We start from the raw sequence: 25,635 nt of genomic DNA on the forward strand, positions 1-25,635 counted from the left end.
CTGCAAAGTGATGAGCTGAAGATTTAAACACATGTTTCAAACAGCCTGGAAGTTGAGGCAGAGCAACTGAGTTCTCATCCAGTGTTTGAACACCAAAGAGCAACCGATGCATGGATGGTTTCTAAGCAAGCTCTTCTCTTTGAAATTTGTGATTCATTATTATTATTATTACATTCTACAGCAAAGTCCAGAGAGGCCAGAACTTTTAAACCAAGAATGGCCCTTACCCAAATTCATGCACTTTTTTAGGAGTGTAACACCGCCTACAGCAGTTAACTGTGAATTTTTGAATTAAAATATACTTGGAAAAGGAGGAAAACAAAATATTATTCTGTCATAAGCAATCCCATGCATCTGTGCCCCTGGGGAGCTTGTGTTTCTTTACTCTTGAGGTTCATTATGTCACCAGAAAAGCTTTAATATTTTACTGTGGAAGCAACATAGCCATGAAACATTAATTTTCAGGAATGTGGTAACCATGAAATATGCTTTTTTTTCTACTAAGTTAAGACTTTACTTGGCTCCGTTCTCCATTAACTATTAACATAGTTAAAATAACTAATTTTCACTACATGTTTATGCAGATATAGTCTAGAAATTAAAATAAGAGAGATGTACAAAATACAGAAAAAACTTTTTTACTTTGAAAAATCTATGTCACTGATAGTGATACCAGACATTGATATTCTATCTTTTGTTCTAATCACTTTTCATGCTGTATCCACCTTGGGACAGCACCCCTCTGGTGTGTAAATGAACAGCTGATGTATTCTGCACGATAACAGCTGTCAGCAACAACTTAGAGTTGTATAAAATTATTTACCTCCCTATTTCCACAATGCTGTTGTCTTGTCATTGAAGTGACCAACATCGTTCACATAAGCCTGGCACAGACATGAGGATTTCCAGTAGTTCCCAGGTATTCTGCACCATGGCAGAAGTTTCTGGCTGGAAGAGAAAATGATGTAGAACCAATTAATTTGTAACGCACGTCCAGATCTTTTAAATATTTGCCTGTTACTGCTAATGAGTATAGCTAACTGCAGGACTGATGCTTCTTTCCTGCAAAACTAATGACTGGTTTTCCTTCAAATTTCTGCACATATTCATATTCACCCAATCACGGCACCAGCTTTTAACTGGTGCTAAAAGGGAATGAAAGAATTGTAGTGGTTCAATGGGAATTAAAAGCCCTTATTCCAAGAGACAATTCCAGAACAAAAAATTTCACCTAGTGTTTTTAGCATCGTGTGATACATTTGCAATCATTACCAGTTGATTCAAATGGAAGAATTAGCCAAGACATTCCAGAAGAATCTGCATCATGGGAGCCATAGGTTCCTGTGTTACATGACATGCCAGACTATTCAACAAATCACCAGAGTTATTTTTCCTTAATGCTACAATCAGTGATGGCACATTAAAAAAAAAAAAAAACAACAATAATTACTGAATAAGATTTGACAGCATGAAGCTCTATGCCATGAATTGGAAATTCTCAACATATGCATTCATATTGCTAGAGAAGATGAGCTACACAATTAAAACAAATCTGGAAATCTGTTATCAAAGGATGGCCAAGAGTACTAAAATCCAACTGAGAAGTTCCCTGTTGTCCCTTGTTGTCTTTGGGCTCCTATGTGAGTCAATCTTACACAGGTGACAATATTTGACAAAGATAATTGTGCATACAGCCACGTGGAGGATATTGCATAGAACCTTTTCCATCTGAACATGGACATTCGTCATAACACAACTTTTAAAAAAGCCCAGTCAATTGTTCCAGAATTGCAGGTGAATAAAATAAGACAAAAATTCTGAAAGAGTCAGAACAGTCCATTCTTACATTTTGAACAAGCCACGCCTCATTTACATTTTTTGCTGCATTATAATAACAAAAATTTAAAATGTAAATTATTTTAGAACCTTAATTCAAGGGAAACGTTTGATTTTGTCCATAGTTCTCATTAGGACCATTACTGACTATTCTCTGTAAACAAAAACAAAACTGTCTCCTCTTGCACTCATTCAGAATGAAGCAGAACATCAAATTCTGAAAATCTTTGCTAAAAGAACCCTGTCCTCCCACAGCGCTTTCTGTGCCCGTATGAAAGGGACAAGAAGGTCAGTGTGTAATTTCTGTGAGCTCTAAGGAGATTGTATGTGTTAGCATTGTCAACTCCAGGCTTACACAGCTGCTGTTTGGATATAAATCATAGATGCTTTTGGGTTACTAACACCCTCTGCAATTTAGTACAGTTGTTAATTAATACAATACTGTATTAGTTCTTTTTGCATTCTAACTATTAACACCCCATGAAATCCCATTAGCTCTGCATATGGTGCCAGATTTGTTCTGAATGTGGGAAAGAAAGAAATTTACAGTGGTATGAATAATAAAGAGATGCTTTCAAGTGGTTTCCACTGTGAACGTTTTGAAAAAACATTTTCCAGAAAGTGGATTGTGGGGCAATCTTTGCACAAATTTTCAAAGCAAACATGCTTATATGTCATATAATCTTTTCCCTGAAGCGTAAATATCCTTATGCACCACTACTGTTACAGAGCAGAAACATAAGCAAGGTAGGTTAGGTTTTCCAGAAGTTATTTGAATATTCTGCTTCAGTGATCTGACAGATTCTTCTTAACTTCCAGGACAACATAGTCGCCAGTGAAAAACAAGCTTATTTGTTTCACCCCTCATGCAAAGCACCCTAAAACATATAAGCCACTAGAAAATAATTAGTCTGAAGTCTCCGTATTTAGTTTAGTTTTGTTGTAGTATTGGCTCTTGAATGAAAGAGAAATCCTACAAGGAGCTGTCAGAAAGTCTTTTAAAAATGGTGAAGCAGGCAGGATTTAGAAGCAGACTATTGCCTGGAGAAGCTGGCTCAATTGTAATTCTCTCTTGATCCTTTAGAAGTTGCTGCCTTGGAATTACAGTGGTAGCAGTAGGTAGCTAGTAGTATTCTACAGGTGCTTTTCTTCCCCTTTGTCCTCCATCCGTAGTCCAGTCTTTGCTGCCACATTATGCAATCAGGAATGGGCAGGGCGTTTCTGCATGGCCAACATCCAGACAGGGACGCACTGCTCAGGGAATCCCTGCTGCCTCTCCTCTTGCAGGATGACGAGTCCACTCATTTCAATGAGGCTGTGGAGGATGTTCAGGTCTCGGATCACACTACTGTCCAGACAATCCAGGATACAGCCCTCCCTGGCTACATTGTCCTTGAGAATGATAACACCATTATCCTTCAAGCCTTTCTGGCACCGGATGAGAAACTTCAGGAGATCTTTATCTGTCAGATATCCTACAGGTGAAAAGATGGAAAATAGATCACTATTAACCATTCATACAGCCTCCCTATGAACATATCATAACGGTGCCTTGATTCGATTCTCCATATCCCTTTTTATTGCTGGAATAGTTAGTTCTAGATCTGCCAGATTTCAGAATGAAAACCTGGGCAAATCAATAAGATCATCAGTTACAAACTCAAATCGATATTTATGATCCACATTCACAGCAGCAACAGATGTGGACAGAAGTCAATGGGAATAGCGGAGAAAATAGCGGGTGCTGAAGGGTTCTTTAATCTGGTGGTTAAAGTCATAATAAGAATCACTGGCAGGAAGCTGGAACCAAACAAATTCAATCCGGAAATAAGAGACAAATGTTTTAACAGTGCAAGTAACTACCGATCAGAAGCAACCAACAGAAGTGGTGGATTTACCACCTCTTGAAGCCCTCAAATCTAGTGCGACGGACTTTCTCAAGATAATGTTCTTATTGAACACAAACCATCCAGTGCAAGGGTAAAACAGTGGAATGTAACAGCAAGTGATACAGAATAGGTCAAATTAGAGAATCTAACAATTACTAATGGCTGTTTATGCTACAGATTTCTATATACATCCAAAGCAGCTGTGGATTACAACCAAATCACCAAATAAATTCCGTATTACTACATACTCTTCTGTTCTCTGCATACACCATACATATTTAAATACAGTAACTTTTAATATGTTACTGAGATTGTGTTTTCTATTCTTCCTTCTCAAAGATCAATAATTCTGTTAACATCAGGAGAGTGGGGCTCAGAGAAGAGCAAAATGAGAACACACATATGAAACCTATTTAAAATGAATTAACAAGGGCAGGTGGTCAAAAACTGAATGAAAAACTCAAAAAAGTTGCTTGTAATTTTTAGTCAAAATATTTGGTTTTCTTCATGGTAGATCTAAACTTTTATAAATGCAAGCTGTCATTTCAAAACCACATTTTGATATAGCTTGTCAGATTTTTTTAACTACTTCCCTCTTACCAAAGAAAAAAAGAGTCAACAAAAACTGAATACCTTCCAACTGTGGGAAAATCACCATTTCAGTTTGAAAATTAAACTTTCATTTTTATTTCTTAAAAAAAACAAAAACAAAAACAAAAAACCTGAGCTGATTTAATTATGTACATGCACGACAAATCAAGATTTCATGGACTAGATTCTTTGAAGCATTTGGCTGCTCTTAACTTAGTTCTTAGCCCAGTTTTCCCATCCAAAAATACATGATCTTGCTTGCATTGCTACCTGCCAGTTAGTCCTGCCCCATTCCACCAAGAAGCATTGAGCTTGCTGGCATTTTTCATCCAAAGTCAAGGTAGTGGTAGAAACTTGATCAGTACTTAAAGTCACTATCTACGTTATAGCAATCGATGGCTGAAAGGTGGAAGGAGATTCAGATCCACTAGACAAAAGGCATATGCTGCTTTTGCCATTGATAGCACAAAAGTAACAAGCACAGCTCCAGACAAGTCTTCATTCATTTTGTCTCACGTTGCCATGGCTTCGTTCATGAGATATGAGCAATGACTGACTATTCAAATAGAACAGAAGGGAAAATGATACTCTTCTGAAGCAACTTGCTTATATAGCTATAAAGGAACAACCTACAATTCTAAGACCAATCCCATTAGTTTTTAAGACTATGTATAAAGGACAAGTGATTGCTCTTAAGATCTCCTGTACTAATCTTCCTGCCTTTGCCCAAAAAGAAGGCATTTCCAGGGTTTTGACATGGAGTTGTTCAGGCCTCCTCTTGTGCTTTAGAATAATGAGTCCTGCCCACTGAAACTGCACAAGGGACACTCTGCAGCAGTAAAGGCTTTAAACAGCATGAAAAATATCTACTAAAAAATGGTATTTCTGACTGATTGACACAGGAGAATGAAAAGTTGACTTTTCAAGTCATGTTCAATTCACTTCTCCCATAGCTGTATGAATATTCTGTTCACTTACAGCCTTACAACACTTTTCATGCAAGGATCACTGCACACTTTACAAAAGTAATTAATTCTCATACCATTGCTTTAAGTAGGAGGGGAAAAAATTGGAACAAGGAACAGAGCCCACATTGTCTAATTGTCTGTCTGCTGCTCTTACTGCTGAAGTGCATTCACTGAGCAACTGTAGGAGAGGATGCAGATATTTGTTATTTGGGGAGGAGTTGCTTTGGGGTGTAGCTAAGTGAACCTCTTTAATGAGCATTAGTGCATGCAACAGACAGTCATCTGCTGATAGGTTTTGGTGATTTCACCATGCTTTTTCACAGTTTATTTCCTGAAATATTCCCAGGTCTCAATAAGCAGTCATCAAGTTCAGAAATGCCCCTGAGAACATCGGTATTGAGGGACACCCACTGGCAGAGGCTAAGAAAGGACTGAAGGGGATACCCCTGAAGGGACACTTAGCCTAATAGGTTCTATGTGTGAGGGGTATATGACATGCCAGGGATTCCCACAAGATCTTTGCAGGAAATGTCCAACAGGATGCCAAGCTATAATGCAGAAGTGGTGAATCGTGGGTGGAAAATGACTTCTGGCAAAGAACCAAAGGAAACCATCCTTTAATACAGGTACAGTCAATCTTGTAAGCAAAATAATACAAAAACCCTGCCACTCATTCTGCATCCAAATGCTGGAGCTGCCCTATCTGCAAAGGGGAAAAAATGTCTCAAAAGGGCTCTTCTTCCTTGTGAGACTGCTTGGCTCTCTGAAGTACCTGATGACTCATGAAAAATATGGGCAAAGGTGTGTCCAAAATTGGCTAATATTCAATAGGTCAAGAATGAGGGTCATACAATTCTCACATGTTTTTTTTCTGGTAGGCAAGCTTGATCCTCACATAGCAGTACTGTCACAGTGTTACAGCCTTGCTCCCATCACATGCCAGATGCAGTGGTGTTGATAGACCACTGCATACAAATGAGGTCAGCCTGTCTGCAATACTGGTAGCTATGAGGGAGGGAAGATTCCTGCTCAATGTATAAGACCCGTATATATATTCATGACCTACTCCCCTATTGCACTATAGTATGCAAGCTTCTCCTGGTACATGCACCTTCCTCCAGTACACGGCCTGAAAAAAAAAAAAAAAGCATCTTGAACTGTACCCACTGTGCACATGGCTGGGGAGAACTCCCAGAAGTCCACTGCAAGATTATTTTTTTCCCTGGGTTGACAGGGAAACATGACAAGTTTAAGAAGATATGGACTGTGGGGACTGCCTGACTCCACAGAAAAGCTTTAGTACTGCAGGAGTTTCTTCTTTGTTTTCTACTTGCTTGTCCTGGCTGCTATGGGACCAGGCACTGGAAGTGAATGAAGGCAGCACCTTGTGCTTCCAGCACTTGTCAGTCCTGGCCTGGCATCATCAAAGATTTCAGAATCTCTTTTTACAGCTGCACCATTCTTTTAACAGTAATTTCAGCACATGCTGTGTAGTTCTGAGATGCTGGGCTGGATGAATCGTGCTGAACTAACCTGAAACCCACTGAATCCAGATGACATCATATCTTTGTGGGGCTGGAGTGAATTCCTGGAGGCTTTTGCAATAATACATTTCTACTCTGTCCTCCTCGTCCTGCAGGTAGTTCGGGACCTCAGCCAGGAAATTTTCCATCATATCCACCAGTTCCACACTCTTGAAAACTGGTAACAGGACATGCTTGCTGATCCGACCTATCCCAGAGCCACAGTCCAGGGCGCGGTTGGTGCCAGCTTTCCCCACCCCCTGTGAAACACAAGAAAATCATTTGAAATCTGAAAAAATGCTACCTGAAAGATCACAGCAACCGTGGTACCAGCTATGGCCTTTTGTCCACCAAGCCTAGTATCTTGTCTCTTTACTTGTTCAGGGCAGCTGCAAGATTGGTGAAAACTCTGAACGCTATCACTACACCTTCGGATAGCTATTAAGCTGCTAGGCTGCATTCCCAGATAATGCCTGGATGCATTTTTCCTCCATAATTACTTTCCACAGCTTGGAGCAGAATCCAGTGACCTGCAGAACCTCACGCTGAGTGTCCAAGCCAGTAAGTAAGAGCAGTGAAGACAAACCTCCCCTTGTGCTCCAGCTGGCATACACTATCCCACCCCTGAGCTGACATTGCTCTCCTCCTCAACAGCCAGCAGCCACTGCTCATTTGGAGCTGCAAAACAAAGGCTGCAGTCGATGGGATTTCTTTATTGTAGCCCTGCATTTATTGCTGTTTTTGCTTGCTATAAGAAGAGAACATTTCACAAATTCCTAGCTCTCTCAGAAGAACCACTGGTCTTCACAAAGTCCTTCCAACTCCATCGGTCATGTATTTATATCTTACAGTCAACTGCGTGACTAGGTCAGTCTTGTTAAATTCTGAACCCAGTAAAGACTCAACGAAAGAATAAGCATATACCAAACACTGCACACAAAAAATAGATATTCTGTGCTCCAAAAGTTATAAGGTATCCGTGGACATCTCTGCAGAGACAGAGTGTCCTTGTGATCTGAGCACAACTTTCAAAACAAGTTGTGTTTGAACAAAGATCTTGGAGACTTAGCTAACTTACAACAACACAAAAGTTTGGACTGGAGCATATTCAGAATTTCTTCTCTAAACATAGAGACAAGCAAGATGACTGAGTAGATTTTGCTTAACTGCTATTTTTTTATTCCTGAATATCATCTCTGGATAGGGATCAGACAAGAAAAAATTGTGGCACAAAGGATACATCTGTGAGAAAATAATGAGTTACTGTAAAAGGATCTTCATAATGAAAGCTGTATTTCACTCCTAAAGCTTCCATTCTAGCTATAAAGAGTCTCTTAAGAGCGTGCTGCTGTTGTGTAAAACAGAAATTTTAAGTCTGTACAGGCACTGGCCATGGAATTGGAGCTCCCCTGGCCAAAGTTATCTGTTAAACAAATATATTAAAAGCAAATGTAAACAGCTTTTCCCTGTCCCTGGAAGTGAGAGCTGAAGCAAAACCTATGGGCCAAAGTCCCTGCTACAACTTCACTGCTCTTAAGTGAAATAAGTCCAGGAAGAGTCCAGCTCTTTCTACTTACTGGGAGACCCCCCCCCCCGCCATGTAATGACTAAGCATAAATCATGTAACTCACTGCTTTTCTGGCCTTGCTTCAGTGGGTAATTCAGTAGATTATTAAGGTCAAAGGACAGTATTGTCAGTGACACGACTATGAATAGCTCAGCTGAACATCTACAGTTACATGGAGTAACTGTAGAAAGAGCACAAGGACCTGAAAGGCTCTCACCAGCCTCTGGAGCTGCTGGTCCCAATATGTGTACCTAAGAAGATTAATCTCCTGATGTGTGCAAGAGTCCACAAGCCTTCAATCCTATTGGACTCTGGAGACAACCTGTTTGTAGTTAGCCAGAAAATGTGAGCTATTCTTCATTCACGGGCTGCACTTAGGAGCACACGGCTTTTACTGAGGACCAGACTAAGCTGTAGCAGAGAGTTCATGAGAAGAGGAGCTGTGTCTTCACAAGGTCAATTCCCATACTGTTTGATGGCAGATACATATAGACCTAAGTTGACGCAATTAAGTACAACGCTTCAAGAATGCTGGTGAGAAAGCAGGAATTGTTTACTAAAAAAGCTAGGAAAAATTAGCCTAGAAGCCATACAACTCTGACTTTGGTACCTGTGTTTCAGAGAACCTATAATCACAGCACCTTACCAAACATTGGGAATTCATCTCCTAGGAGAGCATCACAGCAAGGACCTGTGATGACACATCTCCATTTACCATCAAGAAGGAAAGGAAAAGCAACCATGAGAGCTGAGGCTCAATCCCATACTTTACTGACAGGGAGCAAGAGTACCAGGCAGTCAGACGAGAAGCCCTGCAAAGCACCACAGCACTGTTTGCAATGAAAATGTTGACATAATTCCATGTTCAGCTAATATATTTTCAGTTTGGGAGTGCTCGGAGCTTTGACAGGGTATTAACATTTTCTTTGGAAGGCAATCATTTTCCCAAAAGCCTAATTGAGTTGAAAACTGGACTTCTTATTTAAAGAAATAGCGTAAGTGAAAATTTTAAGCCAGAGCAGGCTTCAAAATTTAAGATTGACTGCTTCTCTGCTTACATGCTTCCTGTTACTCTGAATCACTGTCATTGAGGACATGCACACACCCAAACGTTCTGCTGTAGAACTGAATAGGGCACTCACAAAAGTTCATTAGGTATAAAAGATCTGTGGGATATGTTTTGATGGTGCTACTTCAGGTCTTGGAAGGGCAGGAAGGCAGTATAGATACGAAAGGAAAACAAAGAAACCACAGTTCAGTAAATAGTTAAACAGTTTTCTTTCTGAATTATTTATATAAATATCAGGCTTTGAACAAAATCTTTTCCATCTCCCTGATCAAACAGAAGAAAAATCACTTTTCATTCAGCAGGTCCTCAATTAGACAGCTGAACCAAGGCAAGACAGGGCAGAAAGGAAGACAGTTTTTTGGGGGTAGAAAGGGAGCTGTAAGGACAATATAATCCCCATCTGTACTATTTCACACACTTGTAGATCATGAATGTTCCTGAATTAATGGTTTTTTTTTTTTTTTTTTAAAGATTTCCTCTGGATTAGGCACTTGAAAACACAGTGTCTGTACGGACATCAAAGCTTGAATTGGCATGAATACATTGCTATAAATACGCAATGCTATAGCTCTGCTGATAACCCTTCAGGTATGACTGCACCAAAGACAACCTATAGCTTGTCTATATAGAGCTGTTGGCTCACGTTCTAACTCAAATGTTGCTCTTGGTTTGAGTTCTGCCCACACACACATAAAACCTCTTAACTTGAGCACAGTGGCACTTTTAACTCAGTTTGACTCGCCTGGGCAGGAGACAGGCTAAAATATAAGTGAAGTCCTCAGTTTTCTACTTTTTTTTTTTGTAATTCCTTCCATGCATCCAGGCAAGATAAATTCTACCATGGTAAGGAAATCTGTAGCTCAGTTTACAGTGGTGCTAAAAAACATGTTAAGAAATGCCATACACGAAGGTATGCAACATCAGTCATGGAAGGGAAATGTCACTGTGTGGCATTTCCACACCAGCCAAACTAACTGGAGGGTAATTTGAGTGGAACTGGGCAACTGTTTTTTAAGGAGCACTAGTTCTGCCAGAAAAAAAAAGTTCTGGAAAAAGAAAAATTGTGATATCGATACCTCAAATCTAGAGAACAGTTTTAGCCAGGAAACATGGGAAAGAATGTTGAAAATGTTGAAATATTTCTTTTTGACTGCATTCAAGGAAAAAAAAAAACGACTTGTCAGCTTTTCATTTCTAAACAGCATTTTTCATTTTGGAACCGACATGTAATAAGAACAACAGGAAAAAAAATCAGAGGGCAAAACAATCAAAAACCTAAATTAAATATGCACAGTTGATCTGAGACTAATTTCCTTTTCTGATTTTGCTAAACTTTTTAAAAAAGCATAGCTTATGTTTGGGTCAACAGATTGTTTTCTTCTACTTTGATTGGCTTATTGGTAAAAAATATATTCAGAGACAAATTGGGTATAACAAAAGGAAGAAATGGCTCAGATTAGCTATACAGTAAGGTCACTGCTACAGAAAGCCTGTAAATATCTTTATCTGCTCAAGTAGGATTCAAGTTGCAATAGTAAGGAAGGAAAATAAACCATAAGTAAAACAACTAATTGATTGTATCTTGAGAGATTACAGGCTGTAATAAACTAAACCAGAATTAGCAAAACATGCAGATTCCTTTCTTTTATCTTTTTTCCTTATTTGATCTTGGCCATTCAGAATATCCTTTCTACCCCTGGCTAATAATAGGAGTAGAAGCTCTGCTCTGGAGTCTTTTGTATCTGTCATCACACCTGATGCATTGGGTACGATTTCTCTTTGGCACATGAAACTCTGCTACAGACTGTACTTCTTTCCTTTTCAGGTCTTGGAGATGAGAAAGCTTAACAGTGTGATACAAACTCGCTGTTCAGGAAACTGAATCTGTATGATGTCTAGGAAGCATGAAATCTTTCCCTGAAGACAGGCTTGTCCACCATATGAATTCCAAATATCCTTAAAAAAAGACATGTAAAATTTAAGGGACATGCCTGGAGCCGGCTCGAAGTTTACAAGTTATGTTTCATTTTTACTGAAAGCACCACTTTACTATTGTTCATCTTCTGAGTTTCCTTTTCTTATTTTGTAAGAAACCAAATACAATGAGGCCTTGAGATGCTGTGAAGCTGCTTTACAAAACTCTTACAGACACAGCGAGGCCTTAAAATGCTGTGAAGACATCAGTACAAAAAACTGTGAACAGAAATAAAGTAGCTGATCACTTAGGTAACTGTGTTTTGTTGGCATACTGTCCCAAGAGTCTGCCATACACAGTGAACTTTGCCATCAGTTGCTCTTCACTGCTAGACAGGATTTCTATCTGTTGTTAAACCACACTTATTTTTCATCCAAATCCATTTTAACTGTGCCGTTTTTTTATACACAACATCTCATTAACTTATTGAGCTTTTTTTTCCACAATAGGTCATTAAGGCTAAAAAAAAGTCATCTTGTTAAGCAAAATTTGTACATTTGAGTAGAAAATGAAAGTTTTATGGTAGTATCGCGTAGAACTTGTAATTTTGTGAGTAGGAAAATTTATGAAATTCAGTTCCATGTAACTTTGTGGGTTCTTTAGCATCTAATATAGTTGTTGAGCTAATTCAGCAGGCTTCTTATCCCCAGGAAGGGAAAGAGACAGTTGGAAAACCTTTGGGCCAAACTTTAAAAAAAAAAAAAATAGATTCCTAATAAGACACTCCAAAAACCAAAATGCCAAAGAGAAACTGCTATTTTAATTGCTGCTAAAATCCCACTTTGCATCTCAAGTCCAAGCAAATCTTTGAAGATTCTTACAGACCTTTAAAGATTTGCCTTCAAAAGTCAACAATAATACTGCAGCAATCAGGAAATCATATTTTTACTAACAGGTAGCTTATTCTACATACTGCTAACAGAGGGGAAGGAGGATTGTATTTTCTTGCAGCATTCTCAGAAAAAAGATACCTATAAATAGACAAAACAGAACCTTGGCATCTTGTCTCAGTCACTTTCCCAAACAGAATGCAGGAATTTGCACAGAAATATCTCCCATTGAAGCTAGCAAGGATTTTATAATGAAAAGTCTCAGCACTACACTGAGAATTAATCTCCCACCCAACCAAAGTTGGTGCTATCCTTGCACAGTCCTCTTTGCAGCTTCAAAGCATAAGAAAAGGATGCAAAACAGGTAAACAACAAGATACAGCCAAGCAAAATGCGTACTCATGGTGATGCATGACCTGGCAGAATGCATGTAAATAGTACATTCCAGGGCCCCATCACAGTCAATTACAACATGAGCTTCATGCATACAAAATATGATACATGGTACCATTTAAAATAAATGTGTCTGGGCACGCTGCATGTCATTTATGACACATCACTACTGTCTCTTGCAGAAGATGGGATTTAAATGACTCACCCCAACAAACTTCCTGAGAAACTCCCTGGAGGATTCAATGTCTATATTGGAGAGCTCAATGTAGTCCCCCATCATGCCCTCTTCTGTGGCTGGTACCTCCTGGTAGAAGTGTTTGGCCCTGGCGTAGAACTGCATCTCCCCATTGATAACTTGGCTTGTTAAAGCGTAAAGTTTCACTGCAAGCAGATAAATCATTATTTTATTGTTAATGACACATTTCTGGGTTAGTTACTTGTTCTGGAGGCACGGTGATGAAAATCTATGAATCTAAGCCGAGCCTCCAAATGAACAAACCTCTGTTTACAAACCTGAGGTGGAAGGAAAGGTGTAGGATTTAATCCTGCAAGGCTCTGAAGGGACACAGCACCCCTTGAGTAAATTCTGTGCCTGCCACACTCAGAACTCATTTGTCATTACACAGTATGCTTTCCCATCAGTGAAAAATCATTCCAGGTTTGAAGATGAACATTAATACCAAAGAGAGCAGTGGGATTAGTTTACCCCCAGAAAAGCTGTGGGCAGTGTTTATTGCTGTTCGCAGTCACCACTTCCGCTGTCGTGAACCTAACAGCTCCTCACAGCCTGCAGACTGCCATATATACTTTCTAGCCATCAACAGCTGCACAGAGAGTGCACCAACAAGAGTCTGAATGAATGAGGCACTTGCTTTGGTTTATTTTTAGTGACACTGGGAAGTCTGGGGCACTGTAAGACGAACCAAGGAGCAGATGGCAGTCTCAGGCCTAAATGAATATACAGCAGGGAGACCATTTAGAAACAGAGTCCTAAATTTTCTTCTGTCACAGGTCAAGATAATCAGTGGGTGTTACACTGGAAAGCTCCTATGTGCCAAGGGGTTGGGTCTTTCCTTTCATTGCTCTGCTATTTGCTGGTAATACATAGCAATCGTAAGTCTGAGGCCATTCAATTCAATCAGAACCTGTTTTGTATGGTTTAAGATAATTTTTCCCCATTCTTTGAAGAACTGAAATCTATGCTCTGCATCTAAGTTTTTCCATACTTGAAATGCATTGGCATATCAAAAGTAGTTATGTGTTATATCTCAAAAGTTCAAATCAGGGCAGACTAGAAACTGTTTGGAAACAAGCTATCCTGCTGTCTCATGCACATACAAGCATACGAAGTGCTTCCTCACATCTACAGTTATTCCCAGACAGGCCTTCCAACAAAAATGCAACTACAAGCCTGCGTGTGAAAGCTAAGCAGTAAGGAGGGATGGAGTCACACTGGGGACGAGTCTGCAAGCACAACTTTGCACTGTGAGACCACCTCCACTGCAGATGTGCAGCATGGCTCAAGGAATTGGAAATGAGCAAGCAGCAAATGGCTTTCTGGTTAACAGAGGAAAGGGAGATGTCCCTGCAGGCTGTGCAGACAGAGGGCAGCGCCCAGTTGCTGTTCAGTATCTACCTTATGTGGGCTGCATCTTTCAGCTTCCAAACTTCCCCAGGAGCACTGCTGGCAAGGGTCAAACAATGCCATGCCTTGCTCACCCTGCCTGCAGAAAAGGAGTTACGCCCTCCATGCGCAGGATGAGAGTTAGGCCAGAGACCTGAACATAAGCCTGGAATGTATTTATGGAAGGCAAGCAAGCTCAGCAGGGAATGATAAGTATACGCCTGCCCATCCTCAGCAGGAGAATGACATTTCAGCAGCAAATGAGGGGGGACAAAGGAAGTAGGATGGGGAATAATTACCACCAAGGACCACTCGGAACAGAATAGTGCTATTGGGTTACACACCAGCAGCATGCCCAGCATATCCTTCGTCCAACAAAAGCAGCATTACCAGCCCCTCTTGTCATCACCTGCTTAAGTCAACTGCTGAACGGATACTATTAAAGCTTTAATCCATTACACATTTATGTTATGCCTGAGAAATTTATACCACAAGAAGCACTGAGCCCAGCAAGGGTCAAAACCTGGGAGTTTTACACACTCCACTGATTATATTCACATACTCAGAAGAAACCATTTAGTTGAAGAAATTAATATGAAGGAGGCAGCAGCCAATCCACTGTGCAACTTGGCCAGGGAGGCTCCCAGAGCCTGAGAAATAAAGACTCCATTGGCAGTGGAGATTCTTCCAGTAAATTATCTCCATCCTCCCCTGGGAGTGGCACTAGCTTATTTTCTCCTGGTTTCTTTTCTCCATTTCAGATGCCAGCCTGGTGAACAGAACTGAACCTCTGGATGCTTGCTTTACAAGCTCATCTTTATGAAGGCCCAGCAACCATTTCTAGGGTTTTTTTAATGGAACTACCAGGGGACAGAGATTTATTCTGTTCTACCTGATTGAAAAGAAAGGCTCTTACAGGATGTCTTTGCACTAGGACATGGTGTTGCAGGCAGCTGACAGCACAAACAACAAATGTTCAGGGTCCATCTACTCAATGCATGAGCTGAACCCAAGGCAACACATGGAGACGATATGCTGTTGTTCAGGATATCAGATCTGTGGCATGTGCTCTCAGATTTCTCACTCAGAACCTGGATCAGACTCACAGGATGCCTGCAGGGATTTGCATGCACACACCAGCTGACTTCGGCTCCTCCCTGGCCAGCTGGGGCCCCACAGCCCCGCCTAACATGCTGGCATTTGAAACCAGCTCTACTCTGAACACTTGAGCATTTTCTGTACCCAAACCATGCAAAGATCTTTTTGTGCAAGTGCCTCACCTGAGGGCATGCAAGGACACAGGTCCTGTACCCAAAGCCTGTCGCAGTGACAGTCTCAGGCACGCAGTACATGATTTCCACCTCTTGCTTCCTCAAGTATTTCTCCTCCCTCTCCTGAATTTGCAACACTGCCAACTCTCCCAACCCACAACCCAATTTTCCAGACACAACCAATCAAGCTCACCTCTGATCTGCCTTGCAGCTGTGCCTGGCATGCAGGCTCCAGCAGCAGGACCAGAGGGAGCAGGAGGTTTGCCAGCTTGCAGGAATCTACCGCAAAAGAGAAGTGTGAGGAATCACACGTCCTTGGTGGCAGTTAGTGTTGCAGCTCCTCTCTGGCGTGCCTGCCCCTCATCACAGGACCTGTCTAGCCAGAGGCATCTTCCCAATCCACGATCCATGTGGGACTATCTCCTGCATCAGGAAATTAAATGCTTGTGAGGTCTGTTACTGATACACAGCCTGATTTCAATGTACTTTGCGAAGTAGGGCATAGACAGGACAGGATAACGGAGCTGTAAGTCTCGCAGAGACTGGGGGGCAGCTTTCACAGACAAGATTTTCAGTGTTAAGTTAGGCGACCTGTAATATTTCAGGTTAGAAACATGTTTCAAGGAAAGCAAGCAGAAACCTTCTGTCATGGTGAACCTGCTTGGCGAGACCCCCAAGCAGCAAAGGCTAAAGTGAGCCCACTGGCAAAGCAGACTGAGCAGACACTGCCTCCCTAAAGGTCACCTCCAGTCAGGAGGTGTTAGCAATATTCAGTTGCAGCAAACAGTCTGAATGCCAAAAAAGAGCCAAATGCCATCCCCTAGACTAGACACAGAACATTCATCTAGGCCCGTCTTCCCCCCAGAGTCCAAGATTTTTTTTTTTTTTAAAGGATCAGCTCAAAATTTTGTTTTGCTGTATCTGATCTAAGTGATCCCAGTCAATGGGATCACTTAATACATTGGATCAGTCACAGCCCCAACCTGCAGCAGACTATTTTACAGTTGCACAGCTTGCTGAGCTAAATCTGCCCAGCAGAAATAAATGTTGCAAATAATTTTTTTGAAGTTTTTATTTGTGAACATTGTTTTGTGGCTCCAACTGCTTTCTGCGAGATATTGAACTAATTCCATTTTGGCTAAGCATCCCTTTTAAATGCAACATCTGCTTTGCGCTCCAGTTGAAAAATGGTTATCTGGGTGCAGAGAAGATTCACCTCTCTGCTATGGCCTGAGAACTGCTTTATAGAGGCTGAACATCAGCACACCCCTAAAGCAGGCTTCACTTACAGACATGTGCCTCACATATTGAAATATTTGGCTCTTTGGACTAATTATTTGAGGCTTCCACCGCAGATCTCACCCTCCTGGCATCAAGTCCCTCAGCCCCTGGAACCATATGCATAATTTCCAGTATCTGAGTAGCTCTGTTAAAGTCCACTGGGCTTAGAGGCATTCATACACATTCAAGTACACTGTTGAATCTGGGCCTAAATCAAATGCCTTTTATTTATAAATGCCACCCCAGCCTGTAAAAATTACATGATTCTGTTAGGCCATAATACCAAATACGCTCAGCTCATAGGGAAACTTTCCTAAGTGCTCCCACCACTAAACCTAGGAAAGGAGGGTGAGAGGATTGTGAAGTTAGCATAGCTTGAAGAAAATTCTGTCCCTTGCTGATCCTGGACTGCAGCAAAAGTTTCAATGTGAGGCCCAATTTCCGTGTTAATCACACTTTGGGTTAAGTATCCTGTAAAGTGCTCTGCTAGGTCACAGCCTTAGTGTTGTTTTAGTGGCTTAACACTGTTAATTCTGTGTAAGAGGTCTCTGCATCTCATCTTGAAGTACAGTTAATTTCTGCTCAGTTCCACTCTGAACTGAACTTGAAAATGCCATTCTGCAGATAGGTTTGGACTTGCCACATTTGCTCAGCTCCACATCACAGAGTGCAGGAACACAGGGTAGTCCAGATTGGAAGGCAGCTAAGTAGGTTGCTGGTTTGAACTGCTCACAACAGGGACAGAAATGAAGTGCCTCTGAACTTCATTCAAGTGAGTTCTGAAAGCCTGCAGCAATGCAGAACAGCCTAACCAGGCAACCTTTTCCAATGCCCTGACAAGCCACAAAGTTTTTCCTTACAGTCACTCTGAACATCTCCAATTTGAACTCATATCCACTGTCTCTTGCCATCTGACCATAGTGAAGAGCTTGGCTCTTCAGATCGCTGATAAAGATGTTAAACAGGACAGCTGCCTGTGAACACCACTGATCTCGAGACCAAGTACGACACATTAACCCTGACTTTCTAAGCCAAGTGACCCAACTGTTGTTACCCATCTGGTTGCCCACCCATCCACACCATAACATACACGCTGAGAAGATTCTCAGATGTGTCTCCACAGCACATGAGCTACCTCTCAGTGCCCGTCCTTATGCACCCTTTTACTCCGTGACAGATACCATGCATAATGGATAAACTGCATGTTCACATGTAGGCCGGACTCACAGCACTTTTTCCTTGGGGTCTTACTGATTTGGATACACTGGCAACAAAATGGAAAACTTGAGAGCTGTAATAATAACACAGAGCATTGAAAATCTGGCAGAGGAACACTTCAGTCTGACAGGTAAACATTTTAGAGAGCTTGTTGGCTGAGAATGGAAATTCAAATAAAATTCAGACGAGAAATAAAATACGGTTTTAAGAGAGTGAAGCAATTAGACCTGGAAACAGCTTAATTACATACTGATGAGTTCTCAGTCATTTGCAGACTTTAAGCCAAGTTATTTTTGTCTTCATAAATACATACTGTGACTCAGTCATAAATTACAGGCACGATCTAGAAACTTTCATGTGAAATTTTAAGCTAGATATTCGTAACACTACCTTCTAGCCACCAGTACTTACACTAACATTCACATTGTAGGAAATCCTGCTCAGTTTCTAATATGTTGTGTTTATTTTCAAAATAAATGAAAGAATAACATTGTCATCGACTTCTTGAGATTACATTGACCTATAATTAACTTCCCTTCCTTTCCATTTTTCCTTTCTTTCCACCATTCCTAGCTACCTACCACTAGGGACGGGGAGTATTTACCTTGCATGTTTCATTTTAGATAGCTGCAGATATCACCACATGTGAAAAGCCACATCAAAATACTAAGAAAACATGGAAATACTTTTTCTCTCTACAATGAATTCTGGTATCCCGAGCAGGATACTCACTGGTGTCTGTACAATCTCACAGAATCAGGTAAGATAATCCACCTACCCATGTGGATCTTTCAATCAGGAAGGAGCCCTCAAGAAGCACAGTTTAGACGGACACAGCCTTCTTAAATTCCTACAGTTCTAACACTGAATAGAAGCTGAATAATTCTGCTTAAAAAGCAACAAAGATCCAAGTAAAATGCACTTTCCAGGTATCCTGTCCTGGGAAAGAAAAACTGGTTCTTAGGGTGAGATTTTCAAGAGAAAGTAACATTCCTTTTCTGCACATAAAATATTTTGGCATCCTGTATCTTTCACACATATTTGGCTATAAAGAAATATTTTGGAAGCACTTTCCTCCCAGATAACAAACACTGGTCTGGACAGCCTGCTGCACAATCTGGATTACAGGGACTTTTGATAAAAAATAATTACTTTTCAAGCATTTGTCCACAGCAGTGCATAATACAAAGCTGAGGATGAGTATCAGACAACAGAAAGTAAGGCCTGACAGCTCCACAACTTTCCAATTTGTCCTTCCAAGTGTTCCGAGTAGGTCAATTCATGTTTTATTTAAAGGTGAAAGTATCATCACCCCAAGATCAAACTTCCTTAAGCTCCTGAGGTCTTTCCCATGCCCTTCCTTCCCCCACCAATCTATGGAGTATTTAGGTAGAAAAATAAAACAGGATACTGAATTAGAGGGAGCTGAGAGAGTAACAAATGGTTTAGCTAGACTGAAATTTCTCGAGCAGGGCTTCTCAAGGCCACTATTTATTGTCACGAGTGCTGCACCCAGCTATCTAATATAACACGTCCCTCCAGAGCATGGTAACACACACTCAAACATTCCTGCCCACCAGTTACTCACCCAGGGGAAGAGCTTCCAGCAGATAAAGGTAACACTGAAAGAAGTCATTCTGGATTGCCTTATGTAAATCAAATGACATGCTGTGGCGACAGAGTTCTTCGTCTGTCTTGTGCCAGCGCGACTTAAAAGCCAGATGTGCTGCTTTATATGCCATGATGATGTTTTTCACAAGAGTAGGCAGCTGTTGTGGCTGCTGCTCTCCGAAGGACCTGTCCTTCTGAAGAGGCAGAGGCGGTGTCATTTGAACTGTGGCAGCATGCTGTCATTCTATATTGGGGTGTGTGTGTGTGTGTGTGTGTGTGTGTGTGTGTGCAGCAGTGCAGGGGGCGGAGGCGGGCAAGAGGGGAGTGAGAAATGCTGGCTCTTGGCACTTCCTCAGTGTAATCCCTGAAGTGTCACCCTCTGAAGCAAGCAGGTGCTGGAAAGCGATAAAAACCTCAACCAGGAAATTGCTGAGCCAGGGTAAAAGTATATCTACTTCAAAAAAGAGTGCCTTTAGTTCAATTAGACTTTCCCTAATCTATGCAGCATTCACTTCAAAGAAACTCAGATACTATTCAGGGTCTCCCATCTCTCTCTTTAATCTCACAAGAGAATTTTGTTTCTCTCTCTCTCAGTATTCTTCGGTCTGTGGGAAACCAAGAGGAAGGCCAGATGATCAGAATGGGGCATATGTCTCTATACAAATTTGGCACCCTAATAAGCACCAATAATGATAATATATATATTATAGTAACTGATAATGATTGCATGCAACAAGAAAACAGTAGGCTCGTAACAATTAGATCAGTGCAACAGAATGGTGATACAGGAGGTATAATAACAAAGGCACTGGTGCAAATGGACAGACAGGACAAAGGAAAAGTGCTCACCCATCTCTGAAGATGGAGGCTCACAGGGAAAACCCCACAGAGGGATCTCCAACCAGAGATACTTCCCCAGTGGCAGTCAGCCCTTAAATGAGATCTAAGAGAGGTGCAGCCAGGCTCCACCCCTTGCAGTCACACAGCTGAATTGCCTTCACCTGTGCTCCTGTGGTTGGCCACTCCTTTCCTCAGGTGCTCAATCAGTGGTTCAGGCCAGGACTCAGTAGTTACCAGACAAGGTTCAACATCATACTTTGCCATTGTATACAGCAGGGCAAACCACTCTCTAGGACCGTAGGCTGCCCAAGTTCATGTAATCTGATTAAATGGTACCGAGCATCTCATCCACAGAGGCTAGCTGCAAGAAACTGCTGTCTGGGAGCCAGCAGGTACAGCCAGCAAAGGGTAAGAGTTTTTTGTTTTAGCTATCAAAATACATGGAAGAACAAAAGGAGATAAACTGTCCATTAATAAACTTAGACTAATGCATTAGCTGGAAAAGAGGAGGAAGTTGAGCTTCAAGCATCCAGAGCTGCAAAGGTACCTGTCACGGGGATGGGGATTTTGTGCTGATGGCACTGACCTCCATGCATTGTGCTTGTGAAGGTTTCCTCTTTCAAGCCTTTTCTTTCAGTTGCCTGCAGCATAAGCACACTACAACACAGCAAGGCATGGTGAGAAAGTTGGACGTTTTCAACATAAAAAGCCTCCTACTGTATGTCCTGAGCAGTACTGCAATTACCAACAAATGTCTGATCAAGCTTCTGAGCAAGGAGCTTCTGCCAAAAATCTCTAGTATTTGGCTGCACCGCTGGTTTTTTTTAAAGGGGCTCTGCCTTTATGAGATGATGCTAAACAGCATTTAGCAAAGCATCAGTTAATCATTGGGTATTACTGCCTGTTTTGTTTCTTCAGTGAACATCCCCTTATACCCATTCTCACCTAAATGCATTGGCACACTGCTCTGCCACTTGATCCAGTCTAATTGATCACACAAACATGTCAGTGAACAGATCAGTGAATAGATATCATGAAAACTAATTCAGAAAAATGTACTTTTCTTTCAAGTGGCATCAGTTCCTCATTCCAGTCTTCAACTGACACAAGAGAATTTGTCATAAGCTGAAACTGTTATCTATGATGGCAGTGGCAAGAGTCACAATACACAGCAGCCTTCACAATAATGCAGATCTCCAATATTCACAATAATGCAGATCTCCCCCTGTATCTTGTCAGATGAGTGCTGGATCTGGTTCTCTGAAAGTCAAATGTAATCAAAGTACTGGAAAATGCATTTCTATGGCCTGATTCCTCCTTGCTCTTGTATTCACAGAAGCCCAGGTTAGAAGGGACTAAGGATCACGAAGCTCCAACCCCCCTGCCACATGCAGGGCCACCAACCTCCCCATTTCATACTAGACCAGGCTGCCCAGGGCCCCATCCAACCTGGCCTTGAACACCTCAGGGATGGGGCATCCACAACCTCTCTGGGCAGCTGTTCCAGCGCCTCACCACTCTCTCTGTAAAAAACTTCCTCCTGACATCCAAACTAAATCTTCCCTCCTTCAACTTAAAACTATTTCCCCTTGTCCTGCTGTTATCTACCATTTCAAAGAGTTGACTCCCCTCCTGTTTATAGGCTCCCTTTAGGTATTCTCTCTGTTGGGGTCTCTGCTGTGCCTTCCAGCTTGCTACATAAGCTCACATTTTCTGTCTGTCAGCACTGTGAACAAGCTCAGTGCAGAGTTGCCAGAAAAATGCAAAAACAGACAAATGTGCAGCTGAGCATGGAGTAGGGAGAGTGGGATCACGGCAGAGATTAGATCCGTTCTGGTGCCACTAGTGCACCATAGCCCAGACCTCCCTTGAACTGTGTTCTATATCCATCCTTAGAAACTCTTAGCTCCTTCCTGAACTCCATCAGTGAAGCATAAGGTCCTCTCCAACCAATTTTGAAATGTGACCCCTGACAAAATCCTGGTGTATCTCTTGGGTCCCTCACAAATCTGGCCCTTTCTTCGAGGTTGTCTATTTTCAGCCATACTCAGTTAATGCACCAGTAATGGATGTGTCAAGACAACACGTGAACGCTTCGGAAAGAGCTCACACATTGTCACTGATGAAAGACAGCCCTACAAACTCCCAGCCCACCTGCTCCACATTTGACATCATGCTTCACATTTGGTATGGCTGTGATTTTGGCAATACCCATTGTGTAGCAAAGTGACCTCTCTGCTTAGAGACTTACAGAGACTCCAAGCATGAAACCTAAGCCTTGGTGTGTCCTAAGGGAGCCAGGTGCTAGGACAGCACAGTTGAGCACACTGAGATCACAGGCTCCGGGTTCCCCACAGCCTTGACGGTCACAAGGTCCATTTACATCTGCTAAGAGGAGGTGAGGTACAAAAGCAGAGAGGGCTTTGTTTCTCCTGCCTTCTGTGCCCAAATGGGGTTTAACACTCCCTTTGGGTCCACACATTTGAATTCCTCAGTGTCTCTAAAGCGTGCTGCAGCAACTATCTCCACTGAAGATCTCTGGATTTACACCCTCCAAGAACCTTGCCAATACATGCACAGGGGAAACTGGGCATATTTCAGAACAGCTCCCTTTTTAACATAGTGCCACAGATCTTGTTGTAACGTACTCTTAGTCTCATTTCCTTAGGAAAAAAAGATGCATTCTCTTTGCTTATGTATATACCTTTCAGTTTCTCCTGTTACTCCACATCCAAACAACATTTAAACCAGCTCAACTATTTCAAATAAATTCCACAGATATTTCAAAGTTCACAACAAAACAGTAAAGCAGTAGACAAAGGTTTCATCCAAAAATGTTACCCAGGGACAGCACAAAATCTGTAAGAGGGGAGGGCATGGGCACAACTGCGCCTCTTTCCAAGGCAGCATTCTCAATCATCCAATACAAATCTGTCAGAAACAGTTTTTTTAGGCTAAATGTTGATTGTAACTGTGTTTGTCCCACTCAAAAACAGTGAATATCCATGGAAAGCTGTATAACAGCTCATTATATTCATTCTATTTGCATGTAAACAAGACTAAATTCCTGTTCTAAACAGCTTTGAAATCTAGGAGAGGCACACTGCATCTTCAGATACTGATTAAAGTGAGTCACAACAGCATGAAACCTTTTAAATCATTTTCAAAGCATTTCCTTCTGCTGCCAAAGGTTAGACAGCAGCAGATTTATGTCCAGAAGTGCCTGAAGAAAGCCACATAAATTGCACCTTTTTTTTCCCCCAGAAAGTGGATGCTATATTTTCTGTGTATTTGCAAGCAGCAAATCTCAGTATCACCTGCTAAAACCACTCACAATTCTGATTGCTTTACACTGCCTCCTAACTCCTTGCTTTGAGAACAAGCAATACTGATCTACCTAGGAGCTGCAAACGTGTAACGCTTTATTATATAGCCTACATCTCCACTAACAAGAGTGGAGGTTTAATGTAGGCACCCATACTGCTTCTCGTGTCACTGCTGGAATGTGAGACAGTCCTTTCCAGTTTAACTTCCTTTACTGAATGGCCATTTGACTCTTTCTGAAGTTTTCTGAGACAGAAAGTCTACTTTTTTGTTCGTAGCAGAGAAAGCTAAAGGTCCAAAGCTTTGAGTAAACCGAAGCCCTATGCTAAAATAACAGCAGAGACAGTCATAATGCACAACAGTCATTGTCTTGAACAGCTTCTGGTCTAAAATAAGAATGTGTTGGTATTTAAGTGAGTAAACAAATAGTTCTCCATCTGTCATCTTCCTCCTCCCTGTAAGACTAAGCAGTCCAAGGACATCAAGTTCTTCATTGATGAAAATGAAGAATCAGAGTTACAATACCTTCAAATGGTCTCTGCCTGAGGGCAGTAGGTTTAAAACAAGTTATCAGATGCTTTATGATTCAAAGCAGATCTGTTTGTTGGAGTATCAGGGAGAAGCTGGACTTCTATATTAGTAGGTCAGATCTGCAGATCTGAACTCTACTTGCTTCTTCTGAAGCACATCAGCTGCACAGAAGAACACGTGCACCAGCACTACATATCACACAGGTCACAAAGGGTCAATTTGGCCTTTAAATTACTGTGTTCTGCTTAGAGAACACCTGGTATGCAATGTGATTTCCACACAGACCAGCCATCAGGATTGTTGTAGGATGTCTCTATCTTAAAAAGGCTTTTATATTAATTCTTCTCCCTCATGCTCACAGCTGGCATATGATGTCAGGAATAAATGCGGTTAAAGCAAGTAATTTTTGTTTTATCTCTGACAACAAGTTTTTAAAAGTTCCTGAAAAACCACAGGATCATGTTGACAGAGGAGGCACAGGCAGAGAGCACACATGCAGTTATGACAGCAGTGAAGAACAGCTGCAGGTTGGACTGCAGGTGGTAACCTTTACAAATGACTTTGCTGCAGCCAGAAAAGCTGTTCAGACTGCAACTTCAGCGGCTTATTCAGAGCAACAGTGTATGTCAGCATGGGGGTACAGAGCTGGGAAACAGTACTCCAACAACAGATGAGCCAACTGCCTGATGCTGCTGAAGTCTACAGTCACCTGTAGGCTGGTCAGTCTCAGAAAAATCACTCTATGGCAAAAGGATGCAAGGAAATGAAGAGCAAAACAGGTCCTTGGGCAAAGACCCATTTCCTAGGGTAGAACTTGTGATCACTCAAGAAAAATCCTCTCTTTGAATACATTTCCAAAGCAGAGTTCACTGACTGTAGGTCAGGATGACTCACGCCCTTCAGGGCATATCCTGCACAATTCCTGTGCCCTTTCATGGGTACAGCGACAGCAGCAATCTGTTATCATTTATACAATTGGAATTTAGCAATCTGGATTTCCATCTAAAGCAACAAAACAGCATGTGAGCCCTATGGGTAAATACATTATAATACATGTAAATGAGATTGGCCAGAGATTTATCCCTATGGAGGGAATACATTTCTTTCCTTCAAATCCTTCTAGCTCAGAGGCCAACACTAAATTATGTTTTTAAGAGAGTGGGAGAAGTTGCTGTTAGGTGGTCATGAAGCCTGCCTCATCCTGTCTCAAGCATGGCAACAGCCACAGTGGGGCCCTGATCTGGAAATCCATAAACAGTACACTAACATAAACAGTAATATTTTGGGGGGGGAA

The 25,635-nt window shown here is 41.5% G+C and overlaps 1 protein-coding gene across 9 annotated transcripts in view; it reads right to left on the reverse strand.

Annotated features, from left to right (window-relative positions):
* Positions 1–1,152: 1,152 nt before the first annotated feature.
* Positions 1,153–25,635, reverse strand: part of NTMT2 (N-terminal Xaa-Pro-Lys N-methyltransferase 2) — a 32,769-nt gene continuing 8,286 nt past the window's right edge. For 3 of the 9 annotated variants that reach the window (XM_048944108.1, XM_048944103.1, XM_048944109.1), the window contains 3 exons: positions 12,847–13,022; positions 6,818–7,067; positions 1,153–3,311 (listed from right to left, as the gene is read on the reverse strand). In XM_048944108.1, the coding sequence (XP_048800065.1) occupies positions 3,037–3,311; positions 6,818–7,067; positions 12,847–12,981 (660 nt within the window). In that variant the 5' untranslated portion in view covers positions 12,982–13,022 and the 3' untranslated portion in view covers positions 1,153–3,036. Of the gene's footprint in view, positions 3,312–6,817; positions 7,068–12,846; positions 13,023–15,545; positions 15,627–15,729; positions 15,958–19,623; positions 20,019–20,495; positions 20,545–25,635 lie in introns of those variants that run through there. The other 6 variants (XM_048944106.1, XM_048944102.1, XM_048944104.1 and 3 more) reach the window with 6 other exon arrangements.

The sequence above is a fragment of the Lagopus muta genome, chromosome 5 (genome assembly GCF_023343835.1).
Source record: "Lagopus muta isolate bLagMut1 chromosome 5, bLagMut1 primary, whole genome shotgun sequence".
In the NCBI taxonomy this organism is placed as follows: domain Eukaryota; kingdom Metazoa; phylum Chordata; class Aves; order Galliformes; family Phasianidae; genus Lagopus; species Lagopus muta.